The following is a 19,839-nucleotide window of genomic DNA, read 5'->3' as shown; positions in this document are numbered from 1 at the left end:
CGAGGCTGAGTGCACCCCGAACTCCAAGCACAGAGCCGAAAAAAACCGGCCCCGCCGAGAATCGAACCCGGGCCTCCTAGTGTGATACCCACTTGGTCATGGAGGTTGCTAATAATCTCTATTTATATTTTATATGCCTTACAAAGGCTGGAAAAGAAATCACAACAAGGCAGTGAAATTTTCAGCCTAGTTAGCTTAGTTGGTAGCGCGTCTGCCTTGTAAGCTCTAGGTCCCGGGTTCGATTCCCGCCCGGGGCGGATTTTCTCCTAACCGGATAATGTTCGTTCTCGGAACGGCTGGCTTTCTCCTATCAAATCTCTTGAGGAAAAAAAATGGATATTTCCAACCATTTCCCGATTTTGAAAATTTGGACCGATTGCAATACTTCCATTACTGGTATAGCTTGCTATACTGTAGTAATAGAAAGTAAAAAAAAAATTGTTCCTTCACAGGGAGATGGCGTAGCGTGTGTTGTGTTCCGTATGTGATAATATTCGAGCTGAGCCTAGCCTGTGCCTTGATAGCGGCCTCCATATTTGTCATACATAGGCGAGAGATGAGTTTGGCCCCCGCCCACAAGTCTTTGGACGACACAGAAGCTTCCGTATTTGGGTTTGGTGCCCTGCTGGTCGTACTGTTATCGGTAAGTAATGTCTAGCACTCTAGCCTGTGACATTTGTGCCACCCTCCAAGCTAACTAGACTGACAAGGGGTTTATTTCTTACTAGCTGAATTCCGTCGCTTCGCTCCGGAATCCCGCTAGTTCATCCCGAGGCATGGCCAAACTTGTGGAAAAGGCAAATCTTTATTTATCAGACAAATCACAATGTGGTAATGGTAAAGCAGAACTTTTTCATAACTTTTGTGGATATCACAACATTACTTACTGCCTCCTTGGCAATCAATGTCCATATTTCAATAATCTTTTTACACTGGTAATGCCGCCACTGGTCGCTACTCGATTTAAGTAGCTACTCAATTGTCCTCACGAGGCTGAGTGCACCCCGAACTCCAAGCACAGAGCCTTAGGGAATAAAGGGACTTTTTAGTCCTATGAGAGCAGTAGAAATAAGCACCATTATTATCATTCCATTAACTGGTTTCTATTCCAGAGGATATACAGAATTACGAGGAGGCCACAGGAGGCCTGGTATCCCATGGCGGCGCAGCCCGGCCCCGCCGGGAATCGAACCCGGGCCTCCTAGTGTAATACCCACTTGGTCACGGAGGTTGCTAATAATCTCTATTTATATGCCTTACAAAGGTTGGAAAAGAAATCACAACAAGGCAGTGAAATTTTCAGCCTAGTTAGCTTAGTTGGTAGCGCGTCTGTCTTGTAAGCTCTAGGTCCCGGGTTCGATTCCCGCCCGGGGCGGATTTTCTCCTAACCGGATAATGTTCGTTCTCGGAACTGCTGGCTTTCTCCTATCAAATCTCTTGAGGAAAAAGAAAATGGATATTTCCAACCATTTCCCGATTTTGAAAATTTGGACCGATTGCAATACTTTCATTACTGGTATAGCTTGCTATACTGTAGTAATAGAAAGTAAAAAAAAAAAAAAATATTCCTTCACAGGGAGATGGCGTAGCGTGTGCTGTGTTCCCTATGTGATCATATTCGAGCTGAGCCTAGCCTGTGCCTTGATAGCGGCCTCCATATTTGTCATACATAGGCGAGAGATGAGTTTGGCCCCCGCCCACAAGTCTTTGGACGACACAGAAGCTTCCGTATTTGGGTTTGGTGCCCTGCTGGTCGTACTGTTATCGGTAAGTAATGTCTAGCACTCTAGCCTGTGACATTTGTGCCACCCTCCAAGCTAACTAGACTGACAAGGGGTTTATTTCTTACTAGCTGAATTCCGTCGCTTCGCTCCGGAATCCCGCTAGTTCATCCCGAGGCATGGCCAAACTTGTGGAAAAGGCATGGCCGAACTTGTGTCAATAAAACCTGAATACGGCTAATACTTTCTCTGTGGCGTATAAATCGTATAATAGCTCTTTGTAACCAACCTCAGGGGTGCAGTGCTTGGACTTTGAATCTGGAGGATTTTGGGTTCGAGTCCAAGTCAAATCACAAAATTTAGCGTAGTATATTAGCGGGGAACGACATTTGTGACAAGCATTTATGCCTAACATAATTAAAATCCCTTTTTAATATCTCTTTGCAGCGCTGTCAAACTGTTTTGACTTGGCAGGGTGGAAACTTGGAAAGCTACGTAAAAGAAAGCTAAAACCGGGGAAATTTATGCCTAAGGCATTCTCTACCACCTAACCGTCTCTTGTTCCCCAGGTCTAAGTCTAATGTCCGTGCAGGCAGGTCTAATAGGAACGGCCGCCACAGGGCTAGTAATTTACGGTTTCCTCAGTCTGCTAGTCTTGGTCGACAAGAAACCCGGTTGGAATTGGCCTAGCGTTTGCTGTCTCACGCTTCAGAAGAAGTTGAATTCTCTCCAACTCATATTGTATATGATGTTTTGTCATCCGCCATCCCTGCTGTTAAACGATTCGTCTAACTTGGTACCACTCAGGTTCTACTTCACTGATCAGGCCCGGGTGTCCAGCACAGGTATGTTGCCACAATTTTAGGTGCTCATTGCAGCATTGTAGGATTTTCCCAATATCACAATAACCTAACATCCAATGTTTACCTACCATGCTGGCACCGGTCGCTATAGAAGGAAGACAGGATAGAATAAAGCCAGCCGTTCAGAGAACGAACCTTCTCTGTTTAGGTTAAAATCCGCTCCGGTCGGGAATCGAACCTTTGATCTAGCTCTTACAAGTCAGACGCGCTACCAAGCGAACTAGACTGGAGTGTTTCACCTTGAGATACTGTTAAAAAAAATGATGATATCTCCTTTAAAAACATTTCATGTAAAGAAATGAAATGCCAAAAACGAACTAGCCATTATTTGAACTTGACACTACTGTTAATGGGGAAAGAAATCAATATTATTTAATTTATTTTAGAGCTTAAAGCAAAACTTGCAAGTTTTATTTAAAATAAAAATTAAAAAGACAATTGAGATTAGACATTAAATTCAGCAAACAGCTTGTTAATGTCGAATCTCAATTGTCTTTTTAATTTTTATTTCAATTTGTCAAGTTTCTTTTCTAAATAATTATTTGCATTTATATTTTATTGAATAATTTTTTGTTTCCAGGCAGTGGATGCGAACTCCCGACGTTTGTTCTCCGAATCCAACATCTCTGGCTATGACTACTTGCGCAACCTGGTACATCTACCATTCTATCTGCAGGTATGAATCGTATCGTGTTTGTCTTGTGGAGATTGAAACCTCGTACTGTTATCCCAGTCAACTAGGTTCCACTAAGAACTCCATTGTTACTGTTATAGAAAAAAAGTCGATCTACCATGAGAAAGAAAGTCCACTCTAATAAATAGGTATAAATAAATAAAAAATATTTCCAAAGGAATGATTGATATTGCAGTGTTTATCAACCAGTCACAGGCTGGCAGCTTATTCATTTTTTTTTTTTTTTTTTTTTTTTTTTTTTTCTCATTTTCTGTTTCCTATTCCAGGAACTCTGGTCTGAGGAACTGAAGGTAGCACATCGCGCCTCTCAATCTTCATCTCAGAGGGAAAGTATCAGCAATGCTGTGTATGCATGATAATACGCTTCATCCTTCGGTAAGTTGCCCGATAGCCTCTCCACATACTGTTAAAAAAAATGGATGATATCTCCTTTAAAAGCATTTCATGTAAAGAAATGAAATGCCAAAAAACGAACTAGTGTTTCCTTTATTTGAAACTTGAATACTAATGTTAAAATTTCCTATTTTTATGTACCTCCGCGCCCCCTAATTTTCTGGAAAAGTCATGGAATTTCATTCTGGGAAAAGCGTATAAACCCTGCTATACCACCGGGCAGGATTATGACATAGACATGATCTCAATTTCAGGCCTCGTCTCGGAAGCTTTCGGCCTGACCTCGGTGAAGCTCAACAGCAATGGAGAACCCTACGAGCCTCTGCAGTATGGAATCCCCAGTCTGGGCTCGGGGGTCGGAAACCAAAGGGCTCTCGGCAAGCCTCAAGGTCAAGTCCAGTAGATAATAATGTTTATTTTTGTTGTCATAAATAATCTCACCAAGTTGAATCATTTTTGGTTCCTTTTTCAAGAGAGCAGTTAATCTTCTAACCAATAGTTCATTCATTTGGTAAAGTTCCTCCTCTTCTTCTTTTCTTCGCCTTTTGCCGCGCGTGCGTACAGACGGGCGGTCTTTTTTCGTCAGCCTCTCAATCAGCCCTAACTGGCGGTGATTGGCTTTGGGCGACATTCTGGTTTTGGGCTACAAAATTTCGAGTGCGATGGACCCTCGGCGGCGCGGCTTCGCACTCAACCTTTGCCATTTCTTTAGCAAGGGAAATTCAGGCTGGTCTACTCCCTGTTTAACGTCCCCCAGCCAGACAATTTTAAGTAGAGTTAGTACTTTTCAGGAACTCTTATTGTTAGATGTGTATATATTTTGTAAATTTTTCTCTTCTTGTTTTTTTACTTTCTATTACTACAGTATAGCGAGCTATACTAGTCTTATTATATTGCTGTTATAGGTGAGCGAGTCCATCGCCTCCAGTATCGGGTCCAATATGAACAAGGTGGGAGCCTCTGACGTCACCAAGATGTTGTTGACGGATGACTATTTCAGTGACGTCACACCCCGCACAATGAGACGACTGTTGAATGTGGTCTCCGTTACAGGTATGTAACTTTCTTAAGGTGTGTCCACACATAGTCGACTGGCCGTCGATCGATGTGGACTGAACCGCTGAGAAAAATGCTGAGTGCAATCTAATACAGGGGGAAATGATGCAGAGGTGGGGGAGAGTTAAAAAAATGGGAAAAATAATGCTAGCATCATTCGGCATCAATATTGGTGATTTAAAGAATAAGCCTATATTCGAGTATATCACCTTAATAATTATGCAATTAATTTGTGTTATTATGTCACAATTTTTGGTGCTCATTGCAGCATTGTAGGATTTTCCCAATATCACAATAACCTAACATCCAATGTTTACCTACCATGCTGGCACCGGTCGCTATCACATTTATATTACATAGCTACTCATTTTTCTCACGAAGCTGAGTGGGCCTCGCAACAAGCAGTCACGGAATCAATCTTTTGCAAATATTTTGACCCCGCAGGGAACCGTACCCGGGTCTCTCGCGTGGAAGCTGACTAAGTACAATAACGTTCTCTCATGGAAATAGGTGAGAGAGTAAAACATGTGAAAGAAACAGGTGAGAGAGTAAAACATGTGAGAAATTAAAACAGGTGAAAGAGTAAAACATGTGAAACAAACAGGTGAGAGAGTAAAACATGTGAAACAAACAGGTGAGAAATTAACACATGTGAAAGAAACAGGTGAGAAATTAAAACATGTGAAAAACAGGTGAGAGAGTATTTAAAACACGTGAAAGAAACAGGTGGGAGAAGTAAAACATCTTTGAAGAAGTGACCCGGAGAGGTTTTTGCTGTTCGTAATTTTTTGATCAACTGTATCGAAAGCTTGTATTGTTTTTATCAGTCTAGACTCGAGATTGGTAATTAGACTAATTAGCTAATTAGTAAGTACTTGTCTTAACTAGCTGGTATGTTTAAGCTTCGCTACGGTAAGAAACAGATGAGAAATTAAAACATGTGAGAGAATAAAACATGTGAAAGAAACATGTGAGAGAAATAAAACATGTGAAAGAAACAGGTGAAAGAAATAAAACATGTGAGAGAGTAAAACATGTGAAAGAAACAGATGAGAAATTAAAACATGTGAAAGAAACAGGTGAGAGAAGTAAAACATGTGTGACTATACAATACTATATCTTTGAAGAAGTGACCCGGAGAGGTTTTTGCTGTTCGTAATTTTTTGATCAACTGTATCAAAAGCTTGTTTTGTTTTTATCAGTCTAGACTCGAGATTGGTAATTAGACTAATTAGCTAATTAGTAAGTACTTGTCTTAACTAGATGGTATGTTTAAGCTTCGCTACGGTATAAAATGACGAAATCTGCTGTTATTTTCAAATGGTTCAAATTTTGGGGTCTGTAGTTGCTATCAGTGTGGGTATACTCAGACCAATATATTTTAGGAGCAATAGCTCCATCATCATAATCACTTTACCTTCGGGCAAAGATAGGACAAAGTATTTTATTATTTTTTTAGAACGTTTAGTAGGCATCCCAAAAAATCCCAATATTGTGTTGTATATTTACTGCACAAACAGCCGTACTAAGAAAGCTTGGTCTCATGAATTGTGGAAATAAAACAATGTGTAAGTTTTCGGTTGTACCCATTACAAAAATTATTTATGTATTGTCTTTTCCTTTGCTGCATGGATTGTAGAAACTGTACCAGGTATAGTACTTTTTCTCTTTTGGTATGTGAGGCGGGCAAAAATGGGAACAAAAGTCCAACGTTGGGTCCTAAAATAGATATTTTTTTCTTCTTTCCCCCTGTGTTAATTAATTTTCTTTCATCGCAAAATCGGACAAACTGTTTTAAGAGTTATCGCGGAAAAGTCAATCTGACAGAGAATTTATTCAATCTATTTCATCTTTTGGTTTCAACGCTCAAGAGAAATCGTCGAATCAAATCTTTGATCTCTATTCTTTCGTTGATTAACCCCATGTGTGTATCCTGTCTTCGCTCTTCCATTTCGGGACGATAAGACCTTAGCAGTTACAGTTCCCTCTATCAAACGTCATTAAATAATAATAATAATAATAATAATATGGAACAAATACCTATACATATTGTTTTTGTGAGCCTATGTATATGCGAAATACCTCAATAAATGAGTGATTATCCTCATCATAATCATAATAATAATAATAATCAAATAAATGAAAAAAATATTGCCAGCAGCACATTCAGATTTCACTTGAACACATTCTGTTTGTTTTCAGCGGGAGGGGAGAACTACATCGTACAAATGATAGGTTCCCTGTATGATTCCCTGGAGAGAGATTGTGGCAACGTTTCTACCCGTCTGTTCCGTGCTCTGCAGCCCAAAGCTATCAAATCTTCCACTGGTAATAATCTTTATTTATCAGTCAAATCACAAATTCTTTGTGGTAAAGCAGAGCATTTTCACAACTTTTGTGGATATCACAACATTACTAAGTGCCTCCTTTGCAATCAATTTTCATATTTCAATAATCTTTTTACACTGGTAGTTCTCTCATGCAGGTCGTCTACTGAAGGCGTTCCAAATGGATTTCTCCTGGTACCGACTAGCCACTTGGATTAACATGACGGAACAGTGGCCATTCCGAATGTCCTATCTGATATTCTATCATGAAACAACAGAGGAAATTATCGATGATAATATGACCCTGCAGGCCCTGTTCGAAAAGTAAGTAAAAGTAATGGAATAGTAAGTAAAATGAGTAAAAGTAATACTTTACTTTCCTTGTCCGGAAGAACCAATGTCAAAGTCAAATATTGTGCCAGTGTATTACAGTCTTTGTGACTTCATTGTCTGCTATTAGATCTTAATGTGTTAAAAAAATTAGAAATTAAAATCTGTGAAAAACAGGTGAGAGAGTAAAACACGTGAAAGAAACAGGTGAGAGACGTAAAACATCTTTGAAGAAGTGACCCGGAGAGGTTTTTGCTGTTCGTAATTTTTTGATCAACTGTATCAAAAGCTCGTATTGTTTTTATCACTCTAGACTCGAGATTGGTAATTAGACTAATTAGCTAATTAGTAAGTACTTGTCTTAACTAGCTGGTATGTTTAAGCTTCGCTACGGTATAAAATGACGAAATCTGCTGTTATTTTCAAATGGTTCAAATTTCGGGGTGGGTATACTCAGACCAATATGTTTTAGGAGCAATAGCTCCATCATCATAATCACTTTACCTTCGGGCAAAGATCGGACAAAGTTTTTTTTTTTAGAACGTTTAGTAGGCATCCAAAAGAAAATCCCAATATTGTGTTGTATATTTACTGCACAAACAGCCGTACTAAGAAAGCTTGCTCTCATGAATTGTGGAAATAAACAATGTGTAAGTTTTCAGTTGTACCTATTACAAAAATTATTTATGTATTGTCTTTTCCTTTGCTGCATGGATTGTAGAAACTGTATATTAAGAAAAAAAATCTTTATACTCTTATTCAAAACTTAAGCAAATTCTCAACCCTTAAGTACCCATCCTTTTTTCCATGCTATTTTCCAGCGCTCTCTATCACGAGCCCCCATTCCAGCGCCCCCCGCGCTCATGTATCAAACCCCCGTCATGTGGCCTCCCACCGGCCCCCAGCCCTGGTTGTCCACCCCTGGCCCCGCCGCTATACAGGCTGAAATCAACCCCGCCCCTAACCCAAGTACTAGTCTGCGACCAGCCCTGCCTGTGTCCCAAAGTATACCTGTGAGTAGACCTTTTTTTTAGATGAGTGTTCCATAGACATTAAAAAAGAAAGATGAGTGTTCCACCCCTGTTTTTTTACATTTTCGTTTGTCTACATTTGTTAAGCTAAATTCCCTTCAGGGATGGGCTATTCATTTTTCGGCAATGTCATAACTTTGGGTCGGGTTTGTATTTTTTGAGTCACTAGGAAGCTATTTGCTATGAAAATTCATTTTGATGTTGACATTTTTTTTGTTTATCATTATTAAATTATTATTATCATTATTATTATTATTATTAATATTTTTTTTTTTTTTTTGAAAATAGGTTTGTTAAAGAAAACCATAACTGAGGGCTTACCGTCCTGAAATCAAAGAGAGATCGGAAGAGCGGTTCAGCAGGAAGCCCGACACCTTATCTGTTTAGGATGAAGTTTGTCCCGGGTGGGAATCGAACCCGCAACCTTGCGCTTACAAGGGAGACGTTCTACCCTCCAAGGTAACTAGGCTGACTTTCCTGCAAACGCCCTATTTCAAGCTATATGACTAACCTATCTTGCCCCTAACCTGGTCTGCCTAGGAGACGTTAAACAGAGGGGCTACAGACCATCACCCCGGTGTATTGCAGAAGAAAAAAGATATCCTTTCTTTATTCTGCCATCACCATTCGGCTACATCTGAAGCTGCTACAACAACAACCAACCTATCTTTATGATCTCTCTTGTTTCAGCCTGAGCTTCAAAGTGTCAAGCTATCCATCCTGTCGATAGATGGCGTGTCGGGACTTCTGGATAAAATCCCCGAACTGAGGCGATCTCAAGTAGCCGAATACAAGCAGCTCATACAACAGAATAACGTCAGTGGACGGGTGTTACTTCACTGTGATCTCAATGAACTTAAGAAGGTAATATAGTGAGTCGATTGAATAAGTTCTTGGTGCCTTCTTTTAATACAAAGTACACACTCTTGGTTGAAGAAAAAAAAAATTAAGGAGAAAAAAAAATAATAAAAGTAAACATAACTTGAACTTTACCAATTTTGAATATTTTGTTATGATAATGTTTATATTTCTACGTATTTTGACGGTCTAAAACAATTTCTCTTCTGTTACTGGCAGTTTGGTGCCTTCTTTTAATACAAAGTACACACTCTTGGTTGAAGAAAAAAAAATTAAGGAGAAAAAAAAAATAATAAAAGTAAACATAACGTGAACTTGATTTTATCGCAGGTACTTAACTTACCAATTTTGAATATTTTGTTATGATAATGTTTATATTTCTACGTATTTTGACGGTCTAAAACAATTTCTCTTCTGTTACTGGCAGGTACTTAACATGAACTTCGGAGACTGGGAGCTGTTCAAGATGATGATCGTATCATTACGAGAATATGAGAGTTGTTCCTCCAGTGTGTCTACCACGGATGAGACTAGCACTTTCAACGTAGCAATAAGTGTCCATGTCCATGATAAAGTAAGTCTAATTGTGAAATTAATTCAGCTTTATAAGGCCGAGTTGATCAGTCCAGAAAAATGGCAACGTATCTTCAAACCCGTTAGCCAAAACAGCAAAGGTTTAATTAGAAACTTCTGGGATTGATATTGGAACTTTTCCGGCAAAGAGTTTTGCTTCGTCCAGGTTCGAAACCTGGACTTTCTATTGCAGCATCAATGCACCACTTTGGGGACTGGGAGCTGTTCAAGATGATGATCGTATCATTACGAGAATATGAGAGTTGTTCCTCCAGTGTGTCTACCACGGATGAGACTAGCAAACCCTGGACTTTCTATTGCAGCATCAATGCACCACTTTGGTTTTGGACTTGTCTTTCAATTCACCAAATTTAGTCTTCCTAAATGTTCAATATTGTTCATAGTTCCTTTGTTACGAAAGAGACTAGCAGCGCCGCCAATGCTAGGGTCAAATTCAACCCCATGCCCCCTGCCGCCCCCGAACATAAACCCCCCAGTGGACAACCGGTATGTTGATTTTTACGCCCCGGGCGGTAATCGAACCCGTGACCTAGAGCTTACAAGGCAGGCGCGCTTTCTTGTTTTTTACACCCTCGAGGTTTATCCGTAAACACTTAAACAGTGCTGTGTGCCATAATAATTAGAATCAGATTGAAATTATCATTATTATTATTTTATTTTTTCTTACTCTTTTTCTATCCGTAAACACTTAAACAGTGATGTGTGCCATAATAATTAAAATCAGATTGAATTTATCATTATTATTATTATTTTATTTTTCTTACTTTTTTCCTTAAGAGGTTTGATAGAGGAAACCGTAACTACGCTCCCAAAAGCTACAGGATAGGAGAAAAGCCGTTCCGTGAACGAACCTCCAAGTCCATTGAATGGGATTTTCAAATACATGGAATCCAGCTCTTTTTCTTAAGAGGTTTGATAGAGGAAACCGTAACTACTGAGGTCTTATGGTCCCAAAAGCTACAGGATAGGAGAAAAGCCGTTCCGTGAACGAACCTCCAAGTCCATTGAATGGGATTTTCAAATACATGGAATCCAGAGACTTACCTACATACCTAACCCATCGAATCTCTCTCTCTCTCTTTCTCTTTCTCTTTTTTTTCTCTTTTTTTCTCTTTTTTTAAATATTGAATCGTTGAATATTGATTCTTTCAGGTGGCCGTCGCCTCCAACGTTCCAATGGCGTTACCTCCCAGTACGAATATTCTTCTGGATTTTCAACGTAGCAATGAGTGTCCATGATAAAGTAAGTCTAATTGTGAAGTTAATTCAGCCTTATAAGGCCGAGTTGATCAGCCCAGAGAAATGGCAACGTATCTTCAAACCCGTTAGCCAAATCAGCAAAGGTTTAATTAGAAACTTCTGGGATTGATATTGGAACTTTTCCGGCAAAGAGTTTTGCTTCGTCCAGGTTCGAAACCTGGACTTTCTATTGCAGCATCAATGCACCACTTTGGGGCGGGGATGGGACAGAGTATTATATTACCAAATAAAGGGTCACAGCTATACCACTTTGGTTTTGGACTTGTCTTTCAATTCACCAAATTTAGTCTTCCTAAATGTTCAATATTGTTCATAGTTCCTTTGTTACGAAACGAGTTTTATATTTAGGTATTTAAAATTTTAGTCAATTATGCTATTTTAACTGTAATAATAACGAATAATCAATTTATGTATAATAATTTGAGTGTTTTCCTATGTTTTTTTTACCACAGGATCTGTAGATTATCTTCTGTTTTAAATGCCACCGAATTTTCTCCAACGAAACGTTTAAACCGAATCGACCCCGTTTTAGTGTACATCAGTGTTAAGTAAATTTCGTTTTGTTTGGACAAGACCATTTTGTGTTTCCGGCCACCCTAACACCAAGACGTACCTTTGTTGAAATACTTTATTGGGTTTAACAAAGATTTACCCCAGCGAATGGTATAGCTGTGACCCTTTAATTGGTAATATAATACTCTGTCCCATCCCCGCCCCAAAGTGGTGCATTGATGCTGCAATAGAAAGTCCAGGTTTCGAACCTGGACGAAGCAAAACTCTTTGCCGGAAAAGTTCCAATGTCAATCCCAGAAGTTTCTAATTAAACCTTTGCTGTTTTGGCTAACGGGTTTGAAGATACATTGCCATTTCTCTGGGCTGACCAAATCGGCCTTATAAGGCTGAATTAACTTCACAATTAGACTTACTTTATCATGGACACTCATTGCTACGTTGAAAGTCCAGAAGAAGTTTGGAATGGGACAGAGTATTATATTACCAAATAAAGGGTCACAGCTATACCACTTTGGTTTTGGACTTGTCTTTCAATTCACCAAATTTAGTCTTCCTAAATGTTTATTGTTCAATATTGTTCATAGTTCCTTTGTTACGAAACGAGTTTTATATTTAGGTATTTAAAATTTTAGTCAATTATGCTATTTTAACTGTAATAATAACGAATAATCAATTTATGTATAATAATTTGAGTGTTTTCCTATGTTTTTTACCACAGCTCCTTTGTTACGAAACGAGTTCTATATTTAGGTATTTAAAATTTGAGTCAATTATGCTATTTTAACTGTAATAATAACGAATAATCAATTTATGTATAATAATTTGAGTGTTTTCCTATGTTTTTTTTACCACAGGATCTGTAGATTATCTTCTGTTTTAAATGCCACCGAATTTTCTCCAACGAAACGTTTATACCGAATCGACCCCGTTTTAGTGTACATCAGTGTTAAGTAAATTTCGTTTTGTTTGGACAATACCATTTTGTGTTTCCGGCCACCCTAACACCAAGACGTACCTTTGTTGAAATACTTTATTGGGTTTAACAAAGATTTACCCCAGCGAAATATTTAAAATTTCAGTCAATTATGCTATGTTATCTGTAATAATAACGAATAATCAATTTATGTATAATAATTTGAGTGTTTTCCTATGTTTTTTACCACAGGATCTGTAGATTATCTTCTGTTTTAAATGCCACCGAATTTTCTCCAACGAAACGTTTAAACCGAATCGACCCCGTCATTGTAACATATCCCTGGAGAATATTAACAGGAATAATCAGATGACAACGCAGGATGATTCGGATGATGAGAGTACGCCGCTCGTGAGTGACCTGTCTTCCCCGCTCAGTGAGAGTGGATCCAACAAGTTCAGGTAAACAGCCTAACCGCACTAGGAGGTTTTTTTTAGAAATTTAATTTAAAAAAAAGATTGTACCTCGGCACCGCTTTCGCAATACTTCAAGGCACATTCTTTCACATCCATACCTATATATGAACGGCAAAATCTGGTTAGAAAATGTCCGCCCTGGCCGGGATTCGACGCCAACACCTCCAGGTTGAGAGTCAGTGCTCTTGACCACTCGGCCACAGAGGCGGGAGGTAAACAACCTAACCACCCTGGGAAGGAGGATTTTGTATTTAAAATTTGAGTCAATTATGCTATTTTAACTGTAATAATAACGAATAATCAATTTATGTATAATAATTTGAGTGTTTTCCTATGTTTTTTTTACCACAGGATCTGTAGATTATCTTCTGTTTTAAATGCCACCGAATTTTCTCCAACGAAACGTTTAAACCGAATCGACCCCGTTTTAGTGTACATCAGTGTTAAGTAAATTTCGTTTTGTTTGGACAAGACCATTTTGTGTTTCCGGCCACCCTAACACCAAGACGTACCTTTGTTGAAATACTTTATTGGGTTTAACAAAGATTTACCCCAGCGAAATCCTTTAAATTGAGTTGAAAATTTCGCCTTGATATGAAGTCATTCAGTTTAATTTTTTAACGCTTTAAAATTACATTCCAAAATCGTCTGTTAAAGGTGACAAATTAAATCCTTCTAAGAACGGAAAGGAATTTTTTAATTGTTTTCTGGCCCTAGAAACTTCCTTAGTTCCCTGCTTGAATTAAAAACCTGGATTTTAGACGCTTTAATAATAGGCAATTAAAAAAAGCCTGTTTTTTAACATCCGTAAATCACAATATTACATATATCAATATATCTTTTTACTATCGAAATATTTTTATTTCACAATAGTTGAGTAGAAGACAGTGGTTTAACAGTTTCCTATAGATGCTAACATACAACACTTATGTTAAGCAACGTTGAGCGTTATTTATTCGTGAACGGGTAACTGGTCGTTTTCCGCTGGTTAAATCGGAGGGCACTCAGTGCCTCAGTCTCGTGAGGACCAGCAAAAGGGTACTTTTCGTGTCCATGAGATAGGCATTTACCTTCCAAGCGATAGGGATTATTTTTTCACTAGTGAGTTTTAACAGGAGTTAATTATTATTGTTTTTATTTTCCATAATCTACCTACATTATTTATTTTAGTTTTATTAATTTTTTCAAGTTTTAATTGTGTTTTTTTTTATTATTATTGTTATTATTTATTTTTTTGCTTAGTGCTCTTGACCACTCGGCCACAGAGGCGGGAGGTAAACAACCTAACCACCCTGGGAAGGAGGATTTTTTTCAATTGAAAGAACCTGAATGAGTCGAGAAAGAACCTGAATGAGTAGGAAAAGAACCTGAATGAGTAGAGAAAGAACCTGAATGAATAGGGAAAGAACCTGAATGAGTAGGGAAAGAACCTGAATGAATAGGGAAAGAACCTGAATGAATAGGAAAAGAACCTGAATGAGTAGAGAAAGAACCTGAATGAATAGGGAAAGAACCTGAATGAGTAGAGAAAGAACCTGAATGAATAGGGAAAGAACCTGAATGAATAGGGAAAGAACCTGAATGAATAGGGAAAGATGAATAGGGAAGGAACCTGAACGAATAGGGAAAGAACCCAAATGAGTAGAGAAAAAACCTGAATGAGTAAAGAAAGAACCTGAATGAGTAGATAAAGAACCTGAATGAATACGGAAGGAACACTGATAGTGTGAGAAATTTTTAAAATATGAATGGGGAAACAAAAACCTAAGTACTTTTTTTAAAAGAGGTTTGATAGAGGGAACTGTAACTGCTAGGGTCTTATCGTCCCGAAATCGAAGAGAGAAGGAAGACAGGATAGGAGTAAATATGAAAGATTAAAGTGAAATCAAATCAATAATAATAATAAACTGAATATTATTAAACAAATTAGGTAGGTACATAGGTACTGATCGAATTAACTACGGAATTAACTACCACGATCGAATTAACTACGGGCTGAAAAATTCCCGGAGGGACGGGCCCAGCTTGTTTTATCTTACCTCCTTGCATGGTAGCGGTGGCTGGCTGAGATACAAACACAGGCGGTGGAAGCTGAGAAATGGGAGGCTCAGGTCTCAAAGTGATAGTCGTGGGAGGGGGAGTGAACGCCCTAGTGGGGGTGCTTGGTTTGGACAAGTGCCTCTGAGGAGATGGTGTATTGTTGTTGTCTTCCTGCGAATCAGAGGAAATAAAACGAGTTAAAGCAAAGGTCTGTTTCCACATGCTTTATTTATGCCTAACTTTTACTAAAATCCACCCCGGGCGGGAATCGAACCCGCAGCCTAGCGCTTACAAGGCAGACGCACTACCAACCAACCTAACTAGGCTGGCTAAGTACTTTTTGTAGGTTTTAATAGAGGGAACTTTAAGAACGGCGGTTGTGTCCTCCCATCCCAAAATCGAAAAGAGAGGACAGCATAGGAGAAAGCCAAATCCGTTCCGAGAAGGAACCTTGTCTGTTTAGAATAAGGTTCGCCCCGGGTGGGAATCAAACGCGCGAATTAGCGATTTAAAAGTCTAGATCTCTTTTAGACAAATAAAGGAACGTCACAAAAGGTCGCAGTGACATGGGGCTGAAATAGCCGAGCCGATGACCCTATTTATACCATTAAAGCTTACACAAAACAGGCGCTTTCTTGGTTCTCGTTAAAATTTCTATTTTTATTTCTCTTTCCATCAGGGTCGGCTTAATCAAAATAATAAATTTAGTGTTCCTAATTTAAACGTCTATTGCCTTTATTTATCAGGGGCGGCAACAGTTTCGATCTAGAAGAGACCAGAAGCAATCATTCGGAACGTCTAAGAAGATACTCGCATCATGAGTCCATGATTAGTTTGAAATCCTTAGACTGGGAGCAACCTGAGACTCGAGTTTAAGCATTAGTTATACGCTATCAGCTGTGAATTAAGAGGATTTTAATTGTGCTAAAAATAGAAGGTCCCGGGCTCGAATCCCACCATCGACAAAAAATTTTAATCGTTTTTCGATTGCAAATATTTCAACGGGTTACTTTCTGGTGTTCTCGTGTTGACCCAGCACCTAAATGGAAAGTATTGTCTCTCCTAAGTTTAAGCATAAGCTGCATAAGTTATACGCTATCAGCTGTGAATTAAGAGGATTTTAATTGTGCTGAAAATAGAAGGTCCCGGGCTCGAATCCCACCATCGACAAAAATTTGTACTCGTTTTTCGATTGCTAATATTTCAACGGGTTACTTTCTGGTGTTCTCGTGTTGACCCAGCACCTAAATGGAAAATATTGTGTCTCTCCTCGCCCATCTGATGAGAGGAATACTACGGGATGGGCATGCTACGACACGTCTAATGTAGCAGTTGTTTCATTGCAACGAAATAAAAATGGCGGTAAAACGCTCATAAAAAAAAAGAAAAAAAAATAGATTCAAAAACATTACTTTCTCCGCTGGGCTCAGAGGCACCTAACTCCCATTATAAGCCCTATTATTTATTTATTTTTCAAAACCTGGTAAATCCTGGTTACTGCATTAGGCTATGTGATATTGAGTATTTTATTTTTCCTATTTTTAATAGTTTTTTTTTTTAAATGTATTTATCCTATAGGTTTCTAAGCTTGTCCGTATGTTTTTCCATTGTTAGTGATTTAATGGGTATTGTGAAATCAAACCAAAGTTGGTTTGATAGATTGTCTTGTTAGAGGTTTGATAGAGGGAACTGTAACTGCTAAGGTCTTATCGTCCCGAAATCGAAGAGAGAAGGAACATAGGATAGAAGAAAGCCAGCCGTTCCGAGAACGAACCTTATCCTTTCAGTATAAAATCCGTCCCGGGCGGGAATCAAATCCGCGGCCTAGCGCTTACAAGGCAAACGCGCAATCAACCAAGCTAACTAGGCTGCAGAGGTTTGAAAAACTACTTATACGTATATACTCTATTTTATCGTATAGTATTAGTGAGATTCAGTATTTATTTTGTCTCTTTTTTTTTTATTGTAAGTTTTTTTAGGTAGTATCGTTTTTACAGTATACCTACTCCCAATAAAAATTATTCATATTTTACCATGACGTGCTATTCGAAACAGATGGTTCTGTTTAATTTTTCCCCTCTATTTTCGTTTTCAGTTTTCAAAATTGTAATTTTTATCCCCTTTTTGTCATTTAAAGCGAACCCTAATATAACTAGTTTTAATATCTGTGCAAGAAATCGAACCCAAACCTCAGGACCAGATTTTATCTGAGTTAAAAAAAAAAATAAATAAAAAAGACAGGGGCGATTAATTGACTACTGAAATTACACAGTCTAAACTAAAGTGTCAAATTGGATTGGGGGACATGGACAATGTTTCAGCAAAAGCCCTCAATTTAACAACCATAGTAGTAATATAATCCAGACGAAATTACACAGTCTAATAAAAAGTGTCAAATTGGATTGGGGGACATGGACAATGTTTCAGCAAAAGCCCTCAATTTAACAACCATAGTAGTAATATAATCCAGACTAGTGTCAATTGGAAAGCTGGACCCTTGTAGGTGCATTTGGTGCATGAGATTGTAGGTGCATTTTTCAAAAGAAAGTTCAATACCTACTCTTAATATTCTTGTGCTGTGTTTATCTGTTTATCTGCAGTCTTGCATGATCTATCTATTCTGCAAATAATGTATGTTGCAATCATTGGTATTGTTGTCAATTGGGTACTAATAAATATTGAGCCTTAGCAGCCATCAGAAACATTGTTTTCTAATAACCCAAACGTTTTTGCAACAATCAAAGAATTTTTTTCCTCTCCAGACTTATTTCTGAAACATTTTTCTTGACTTCTAGTAGGTATGTAATAGATTTTATTCTGAAAGTTGTACAAGATTTGAAACTATTTTGAAACAATTGCACAACTGTTGGGACACAAATGTTTCTGGTAAGTAGATAATATTGCCTGTTTAAGGTGAAATACTTACTTGGTTTTCTGTTTCTACCTAACTTGGTTCCTGTGGGAACTTATCAACTTTGTTCCCTAACTTGGAATTAAAATGTGATTTTTATTTAGCCTAACCAGAGTAACCTGGTTCCCTATGAAAACAGATTGTTTAGTTTAAACCAGAGCTGTGTTTTATAACATTATTTATTCAGTTTAAACCGAAGCTGGTTTTAAAACGAACCCTCTCATTCGGTTTAGGCCGGTGCTAAACATAAACTCTAAACTCAAACAGTCAACAGGTAGCTCTGGTTCGCTAAATAAAATCCAGCTAAAGCGAGCAAGGCCGAAAAAATCGTAATTTTTCAAAGCATAAAAAAATAGCAAAAATAGGGTAGCATACGTAAAAAAAAATTAACACTTAGCATAAGTTATAATAATGGTAATTGATACGTAAAAATATGAGAAAGATCAGGTATAAAGTGTTCCCCCTGAAGTGATGGTTTCAGGTAGCGCGGTATCACAAGTTGGAGGTGCCCTCTTCAATATAGTGCTGTGTACCGGGGGGCACTCTATAGCCTGGGTAGTTGTTCGTGAGGCTGTGTTGGGCGAAGAATGATGAGTAGTCTTTCTGTACACGCCTAGGCCTGAATACGGGGCCTGGGGGGAAAAAGAGAAAGGAGTCAATTTGGTGCTACAGCTAAGGGTGAAACGCGCCTAGGCCTGAATACGGGGCCTGGGGGGAAAAAAGAAAAGGAGTCAATTTGGTGCTATGGATGCGGGTAAATGTCTTTCTGTGTCTACAAAACAGCTCATGAACAACCCATGACGTGTATCGCTATGTGAAGCCGTATTTTATTATGTGACTTTTTTTAGTCATCATACGAAATTTGTCTTTGGACTGGAAACGGGTGGGGTGGCGCCATTACGTCCAAACTAGTCCAAAGAGAAATTTCGTATGATGACTAAAAAAAAAGGTCACACAATAAAATACGGCTTGAGAAGTATTAGTAAGGGAGGGAACTTATACTGTCTTGGGCTCAAAACGAATGGAACGGAGAGCAAAGCGCATACAGCATCGAGTTAGGTATGGGGAAACGACGACTTCAAACTGCAGAGAACTGAGAGCAAAAAGCTCTATGCTTTATGCTCTCCAAAAGCAAAACAGCTCTATGCTTTATGCTCTCCAAAAGCAAAAAGCTCTATGCTTTATGCTCTCCAAAAGCAAAAAGCTCTATGCTTTATGCTCCCCAAAAGCAAAAAGCTCTATGCTTTATGCTCTCCAAAAGGAAAAAGCTCTATGCTTTATGCTCTCCAAAAGGAAAAAGCTCTATGCTTTATGCTCCCCAAAAGCAAAAAGCTCTATGCTTTATGCTCTCCGCTCCACTCTGTTTTAATCCCTTTATGCTCCGAGTTAGGTATGGGGAAACGACGACTTCAAACTGCAGAGAACTGAGAGCAAAAAGCTCTATGCTTTATGCTCCCCAAAAGCAAAAAGCTCTATCCTTTATGCTCTCCAAAAGCAAAAGGCTCTATGCTTTATGCTCCCCAAAAGCAAAAAGCTCTATGCTTTATGCTCCCCAAAAGCAAAAAGCTCTATGCTTTATGCTCTCCGCTCCACTCTGTTTTAATCCTTACATGTAAAGACAGACAGTAGGCAGTAATCGGGGGTTAGCGAATTTTGTTATTGTTTGACCTAGAAGTTAGTTTAATCTACTTCCATTTAATAAGAAGAGTAAGCTAAAGCTATCAAGTAATTTTTGCTAAATTAAAATCGCATTTTTCTTATAAGAAATAATTTGAAGCAAAAGAAAAAAATAATAAGATAGGAAATAAATCAATTTAATTTTTCTTCTTTTTAAATACGTGAAGATAGGTATAGGTATC

At 38.4% G+C, this 19,839-nt stretch overlaps 2 protein-coding genes and 1 long non-coding RNA gene across 3 annotated transcripts in view; all 3 read left to right on the top strand.

The window, feature by feature from the left end:
* The window catches only part of LOC103512601 (kinase D-interacting substrate of 220 kDa B), a 53,120-nt gene extending 37,057 nt beyond the window's left edge, over window positions 1-16,063 (top strand). Inside the window, exons 16-32 of the mRNA XM_026826029.1 lie at window positions 453-643; window positions 1,113-1,173; window positions 1,577-1,771; window positions 2,291-2,553; window positions 3,165-3,260; window positions 3,545-3,608; window positions 3,926-4,065; window positions 4,577-4,724; window positions 7,213-7,378; window positions 7,447-7,471; window positions 8,206-8,397; window positions 9,106-9,279; window positions 9,701-9,847; window positions 10,268-10,353; window positions 11,020-11,110; window positions 12,815-13,014; window positions 15,816-16,063. Of these exons, the coding sequence (XP_026681830.1) occupies window positions 453-643; window positions 1,113-1,173; window positions 1,577-1,771; window positions 2,291-2,553; window positions 3,165-3,260; window positions 3,545-3,608; window positions 3,926-4,065; window positions 4,577-4,724; window positions 7,213-7,378; window positions 7,447-7,471; window positions 8,206-8,397; window positions 9,106-9,279; window positions 9,701-9,847; window positions 10,268-10,353; window positions 11,020-11,110; window positions 12,815-13,014; window positions 15,816-15,945 (2,369 nt within the window). The 3' untranslated portion in view covers window positions 15,946-16,063. The remainder of the gene's footprint in view (window positions 1-452; window positions 644-1,112; window positions 1,174-1,576; window positions 1,772-2,290; window positions 2,554-3,164; window positions 3,261-3,544; window positions 3,609-3,925; window positions 4,066-4,576; window positions 4,725-7,212; window positions 7,379-7,446; window positions 7,472-8,205; window positions 8,398-9,105; window positions 9,280-9,700; window positions 9,848-10,267; window positions 10,354-11,019; window positions 11,111-12,814; window positions 13,015-15,815) is intronic.
* Window positions 9,815-11,546, top strand: LOC113468816. The gene is made up of 3 exons (XM_026826036.1): window positions 9,815-10,137; window positions 10,267-10,353; window positions 11,020-11,546. The coding sequence occupies exons 1-3, from the start codon at window positions 10,045-10,047 to the stop codon at window positions 11,104-11,106; spliced, it is 267 nt and encodes an 88-aa protein (XP_026681837.1). The 5' UTR covers window positions 9,815-10,044; the 3' UTR covers window positions 11,107-11,546.
* Window positions 16,064-18,473: 2,410 nt separating the features above from the next.
* Window positions 18,474-19,566, top strand: LOC103512598. The gene is made up of 2 exons (XR_541542.3): window positions 18,474-19,039; window positions 19,371-19,566. It is a non-coding gene; the product is annotated as an uncharacterized LOC103512598 (long non-coding RNA).
* The last annotated feature ends 273 nt before the right edge of the window (window positions 19,567-19,839 follow it).

Source organism: Diaphorina citri, unplaced genomic scaffold (assembly GCF_000475195.1).
Source record: "Diaphorina citri unplaced genomic scaffold, Diaci psyllid genome assembly version 1.1 scaffold862, whole genome shotgun sequence".
Taxonomy (NCBI): domain Eukaryota; kingdom Metazoa; phylum Arthropoda; class Insecta; order Hemiptera; family Psyllidae; genus Diaphorina; species Diaphorina citri.
Note: the sequence above shows the minus strand (reverse complement) of the source record. Positions and strands in the feature narration are given on the sequence as shown.